Source organism: Saccostrea cucullata, unplaced genomic scaffold, assembly GCF_032062105.1.
Source record: "Saccostrea cucullata isolate Sc308-1 unplaced genomic scaffold, CSIRO_AGI_Scuc_v1 ctg18867, whole genome shotgun sequence".
Taxonomy (NCBI): Eukaryota; Metazoa; Mollusca; class Bivalvia; order Ostreida; family Ostreidae; genus Saccostrea; species Saccostrea cuccullata.
The window spans coordinates 2,297-9,039 of NW_026940089.1; the positions used below are offsets into that span (position 1 = coordinate 2,297).

Consider the following 6,743-nt stretch of genomic DNA (forward strand, 5'->3'; position numbering starts at 1 on the left):
GATATTTCAGTGTTTATTATGGCTCATCTTTGCTAGCCAAGAGTTTCTGATGCGCTAACTTTCCTCATAAGCCCTTGGCATGCGGTGTTAAAGAAGTTGAGATTCTTTTCTCAAGTTGTGATTGGAGTGGATCAACATTGATCAACCAATCAGGATTTTTTTTTAATGACGGTATCTGCGTTCAGGATATATTTTCACTCTTTACTCTCGAGAATGAAAAAAGCAAGTGAACAATGATCATAATCATGCTATTCTATGAATAGACATGGTGTCATCCAAATCTTAAGATATGTGCAAAATATGACTTAGAATCTATATTGAAGATGTAGATTTTCTCTTTAAATCACAAATGGAAAATCAATACTTTCTTGATTATTCTTTATAAATTTCATGATTTAAATACATTATTTATTTCTGATGATGATACAATTTGTGCGTATCTCTTCAAAATTTGAGACTGTATGACGAAAATGATCCCGTCTTTTCACGGCACTGCATGTCAAGGGTTTATGAGAAGAGTAGTGTATCAGAAACTCTTGGCTAGCGAAGAAGATAATGGTCACAATTTTAGCGGGCTATAATCAAAATGCCAAAATTAGCACCTCGCTAAAATTACCTGCTATACTGTACATTGTCATTACTAGTCAATTGCTCTACCAACTGAGTTATCCAGGCATTATGAGCATGGTCCAAACTATTCCTCCCTCCTTAAATTGTCTTGGTTCATAAAGACACCACCCATGACAAGTTTCTTTTTTTGTCCCAGACAGAACTTTCACCTTCAAATCAAGGGGTGGTTAACAGCATCAAATTATGTACCGGTACCAGAAAAGGAGAAAATATACATGTATGTCTGGACCAGGAATTGAATTTGGGTGTTGGGACCCCTACATCACTAGTCAGGTAATATGCTGTGCAAGTCAATATCCAAAGCCTAACCCTTGCATTATGAATGACCTCAGTAGTTGTACCAAGCAGATGAATGATCTTTGAATTTGACGTCTTATACCATTCCACCATGATAGTATTATTTTGCTGTATTTTGTCATGCAATCTCATTTCCCATTCTGTCCAAACAATAAGGTTGAAGTGAAAACTGACAGCTATCTAAATAAGTAAAGATGTGCATCCTTCATTCTTTATACTTGTACTGAAACTTTCTACAGGTCTGTGCAATCATAAAATAGAGCACATCTTTGTTGAGAAAGTTGGAATTTCCCGTCAGCAACACAGTGGTATTCAATACATACCACAGATAAACAAAAATCTCTGTACAAAACATTAATACTGTGAATCTTTCTTTAAATTCACAAGAACTTTATTTTGGTGTAATTATAACGAATGGCTATATGTCCCCCCATGCTTAGACAGTCATGTATTGTAAGCAAAGAATGCAAATTTATACAGTAGTGCCTATATTGGGGTACATAATGCCTTTTCAATTCTCTAGTTATCTAGTCTTGGGAATAGAACATTGATCCCATTACATTTGTCCAATTCTACTTGCATAGTTAATACCATTGTTGTTGTTATGACATTGCCACAATCTGAATACATTACTGGTTATATCAAATCATATGTTTTTTAAGAAGTGATATTTCACTTGTATTTCTCAGTCTATGCCCTCTCCACCAGACAGTTTTTTTCTTTTCAATATTAAACAAAAGACAATTATACAGTCAAATAAATTTTGTGTTGTTTTTTTATTTGTTAACCTACATTTCAAAATTTTCAAATTATTATAAACATGTACAAAACATTAGTACATGAGCATTTATGACAAACATACTGGTACTTTTAAATATTATTCCTGTCTAAACAGCACCGAATTTTCAATATCATTCAGACTGACTCTTTTATCAATCACCATCAAAAGACACACATGCACACAGTCACACACACATATCGAATCCCGCATGAGTTGTTTGATTTTCAGGGGAAAAAATAATGATCTCTCCCTCTTCTAAATATTTCATGATTTCAAAAATGGAAGAATATTGTATTTATTAAACTTGTGGTAAAAATTAAAACTTAAATCTTGACAAAGAAAAAAAAAACATCATATACAAGATTAAAGTGGACAAAAAATAAATAACTGGAATGAATCAATAATTAAAAAAGAATAAGAAATGCCAACTGTCTAACAAGCTCTGTTTTTTTGTTGATCTTTGACTAGTTACAGTGTTATCAAGTGCACAGCTGCCTCAATACTAATGCAACAACCTCAATGATCCAGAGTTGGAAAAAAATAAAACAATGCCCATCTCCCGATTTTAACATGGCTCACAAGGCACTTCTAAGCAGTTTTCCAACAATTTAATAATTAAAGCACTTATTACAGCTGAAGTGCCTTGGCCAATAAAACAATTTTTTTATCATTCAAGTATATCAACATGGTCATTATTTTTTGTAACTAATTTAAAGAAGATGAAAAGGCTGAGGACATGGAATACAGATTTTTCTCTCACTGAGATCCTGTTGGTACGGAGTATAAACAAAGAGTCTCTTTACAATTCATCCTTAGCATCCTTTCCTTCTTCTTCCTCTTCTTCCTCCTCCTCCTCTTCAGGCTAAAAATAGATTGTTTACATATTATGAAATACCTATATACCTACTGACATTATTGTACATATTACCTAAACAAAACTTAATGAAAGATTGAATCTACTGTTCTATTACAGCTTAGAGATTTTCAGCAATTCTGGATATTGAAAAATGTCTTTTCTTTACCTGCTATATACATTTAAGTTTACACAAGTAATAATGTACAATACCAAAATGCAATAAAAACTCAAATTTGCATAAAAAAATAGTAGTTGAAAAAAAATCTTATTCATGACAAAGATTTAATTAATGGGGTGTTGGTTTACAGCTTTGGCTATGCATTGAAACCAAGCTTATCCAAGATGAAGACCAACTACTGGTCTCAATTTATGCCTTAGTTTTGCAATGAAAACCGAGCCTATCAGGATGAAAACTAAACTAATGTTATGTTGTACATACCTCCTCAGGCTCACCAGCTCCTTCCTTTCCACCACTCTCTACAAATTTGGTGAGGGCTTCAAGAGTTCTTTCTCCATTGTAATCTACTATGTCTTGGCTGCCTTTAGGGAAGAATTTAAGGGTAGGGAAGCTCTGAACTTTGACCTGCTCTACTTCATTGGCTGTGGAATCCATTTTGGCAATAACAAGGTCATCCTTGTCCTTGAATTTCTCTGCAAGCTCGTCCCAGATGGGGGCTAACTGTTTACAATGGCCGCACCATGGGGCATCTGCAAACAATATCATGAACTCTTGAATCAAGTAAAATAGTTCACAACTGAAGGAAAATCTCACACAAACTATGTGAAAGTTGTGTTTTTTAAATTTGACAGAAGTTGGAAAAGTATATTTTGAACAGACTTAACATTTTCTTGCTAGACCAGCTCTATGGATTTAAAATTATATTTATAGCGAATCTTAATTTTTCCATTTTCAAGTTTATACGAACAGCTAGTTCTCTGGTTTAAGTTTTTAATCTCTAGTTTTGCTTCAATTATTGTACTTTCATTCAAAAGTATTAAAAATGAGAAATATTTACTTACAAAATTCTACAAATACATCTTTCTTTTCATCTAAAGCGACATCTACAAAATTTTTTCCTACTAAAACTTTAACTGGTTTAGAATCCCAGTCACTTGGCACTTCTTCACTCATAAGATGTGGCTGCAAAACATTATTGACAATATTTCAAAATTGTTCTTTCTGAAATTGTAAAATAAATAATTATGCCCATTTACAAATTCTTCCCTATTGTTTTTAAAAACATGTAGTTTATGATTTCTCAAAGTATCTCAACAAAATAAATATCTTACAAATGAGCATTTTAACAGTTTGATGTGTTGAAATTATTTCTAGAACACCTAAACTTTGGTTGTAAGTTAATACCTTGAGTTTTCCATCTTTAAAGCCCTGGACAAATGTTCTGATGGCCTCTGTGGACAGATCGTCAGACTCTGGCTTGTATTTGGTCATGTCCTCTCCGAGGGTGATCAGACGAACAGCTGGGCATTCCTCTGCCTTCAGTCCAAAGAATTCCAGGATACGGGCATTGTCCTCATCACTGGTATCGAGGTAGATAAACAGGACCTGCAACATGAAACAATAAAGTAAAATTCTGTCAAACCATTGGCAACAAGGAGGTAGTTATTTTCCATCATTAGTTCACGAGAGAAGATACTTTCAATGTAAAGCATATTGCCCTCCTAAAATTTACATTACTCAAAAGCCATACGATAAATTTATAGCTAATTGGTATAGATACATAGGACAAGAAATGAGATTTAATCTATCTGTGGCAATTTGCTAAGTATAGGAGGATTTTTATACAACAAGTTGTTTTTTTTATCCCAAGCCTTGGGAGATTCTTTTTATCCCATGCTTTATCCATTAATGTTTACACAGTTATTATATAGACGTCTACATTTTATTTCATCACTCTAATGCAAAACCCATTGTGACATCACAAGTGTAGGATTTCCAAAAAATATCTAAAGAGTTATATCCATGAGATTAAGGGGTAAACATGGGATAATATATTACAATCAGCTGTAAAATACCTCATCAGTTTAAATAAACATGTTCTGAATACCTACCTCTCCCTTGAAGTCTTTGGCAGCCTCTTTGAAGTCACTAAGTTTTGTGTCAAAATCTTTCTCAGTCTTCTTAATGAACAGCAGAATGTGATTCTTAATTTCTCCTCCAAAGATTTTCTGGGCACTCTGTTACAATAAAATCCAATTTTAATCAAAACATCCCATGCCTAGTATGCAAGTCAATTTGATAGTTTCCAAATTTAAATTGAAATTCCTTACAAAAGAAAACATGTTTTAGAGTTAAATACCTCTTGTGTGAATTCAACAACAATGGGCAATCTGTTGCCCATCACAAATTTGGTAACGGCGTCAGCTGATACAGCTCCCTCAAAGTTGTTACGACCCTCATCAAACTGGAAAAGATAAATATCCATCAAGACTCAATATTCAGATGTTGATCCCCTCAAAACAGAAGACATGACATGGTTTACATCCACATTTATCTAAAATCTACAGTATCCATACAAAGTGTATAATTTTTATAGGTGTTTCCATTAAAACTTCCAAGGTTCTGATTGCTTAACACAACATTTCAATATCTTACCTTCTTGAAGAGAACAATGCCATCAGATTCAACTTCATACTCTTTAAAAACATCAGCACTTGAGGTAATACCAAATGGAATGTCGTCAATGCCGGCAGCTGCCTCCTCGTAGGCTTTGGCATCAGCTGAGGTGACATCCTATTGAATATCAAACATAAACAGATGCAATGGCCTCAGAGTTAATACTGCTGTTACAGATATATATCCTGTTGGGTATTGTTATACAGAATTGGATGATGTTCTGAAGATGCACAGAAGCAATTAAAATGAGGGTAAATTTTTGTATGACATCCTGGATCCTAAGTGCCACCCACTTAATACTATGTAACACCAACTTCCTGCTTAACTTATATGATTCCTCTTATTTAACATTTCATGATCTTGACTCCTTCATGTTTTTGTTTTCTTCAGTCTCTATGGATTTTTGAATTTTGAATCTAAAATGATGTTTACCTTGAAAAATCCTATTACAACAACTTCGTCCTTTTCGATGAACTTCTTGGCAGCATCGACAGAGTCGAGAGTTGTGCATGGTGGGCCTGTCTTCTTCTTCAACCAGTTGACAATATCAGCTGCCTGTCTGCCACCTACAAATGTTTACCAAAAAATCAGATTTTACATTTGACATGACATCTACTCATTCATTTTCCATAATTTAACGGCAATCTAAATTCATCAACTTGATCATTTATTTTGTTTCCACTACCTTATTGCACCTTTTTTTAATTCATTGAAAAAAAATGTCATAATTTACTTCTACTCAGGTGCATTTTAGAATTTTTTTTTCAAAAAAAAAAAAAAATTTTTTACCTCCATATTCGACAGGCTTGCCGTCCCTAAAGAACTTGATGGTTGGGTAGCCACGGACCTCAAACTTTTCGGCCAGAGATTGGTGTTCGGTGGCATCAACTTTGCCGAGCTTGATTTCGGATTTCTCATCAGCTAGAGACTGGGCAGCCTTCTCATATTCTGGAGCAAGTGCTTTACAATGTCCACACCATGGGGCATCTATATAAAAATGTATTTAATAGTAAAATAATATTTTTTTTCTGAACATGAACATGATCAAACTATCACATTCTTAATCATAATAACAAACCTCTGTTTGTTGGAAATATTTTATGGACCAGTTTTTGTCTAAATTTTCACTCTCATATATACTTCGAAATAAGTTGGAAAAGTGTTTTGTGTAAAACTTAATCAAGTTCTTAATAAGTATGAATAACAAAATCTGAAGTTGATGTTAACTTTTGTCATCTAATTATTAATTAGCAAAATTTAAGATCTTTGTTCATTAATTGTCGTGTTTTATGAATCCTAATATGCCACGTCAATACTACATTTGATGAAATGCAAATGAAGATGTATCTGATTGAGAAATTTCATGCCTGACTTCCTAATCCTTTTACTCCTTTGACCTACTTTAACATGCTTTATTGCACATAGTCACCACGTCAGCTTGGACAAAAATAAAAGGAAACACAAATAGTTTTACAAAAAGAAACAAGAAGCATGACTTGTAGAACCATGTCTTTGCTCTTGTTCGACATATTAAGTTGGGAACC

At 33.7% G+C, this 6,743-nt stretch overlaps 1 protein-coding gene across 1 annotated transcript; it reads right to left on the reverse strand.

Annotated features, from left to right (window-relative positions):
- Positions 1-1,684: 1,684 nt before the first annotated feature.
- Positions 1,685-6,186, reverse strand: LOC134254739 (protein disulfide-isomerase-like; the record flags this gene model as incomplete). The annotated part of the gene is made up of 9 exons (XM_062737270.1): positions 1,685-2,570; positions 3,004-3,272; positions 3,585-3,705; positions 3,928-4,128; positions 4,635-4,760; positions 4,883-4,987; positions 5,179-5,316; positions 5,632-5,765; positions 5,989-6,186. Coding segments are annotated over 9 exons (1,355 nt in total), but the record flags the coding sequence as incomplete, so codon positions are not given.
- Between the last annotated feature and the right edge of the window lie 557 nt (positions 6,187-6,743).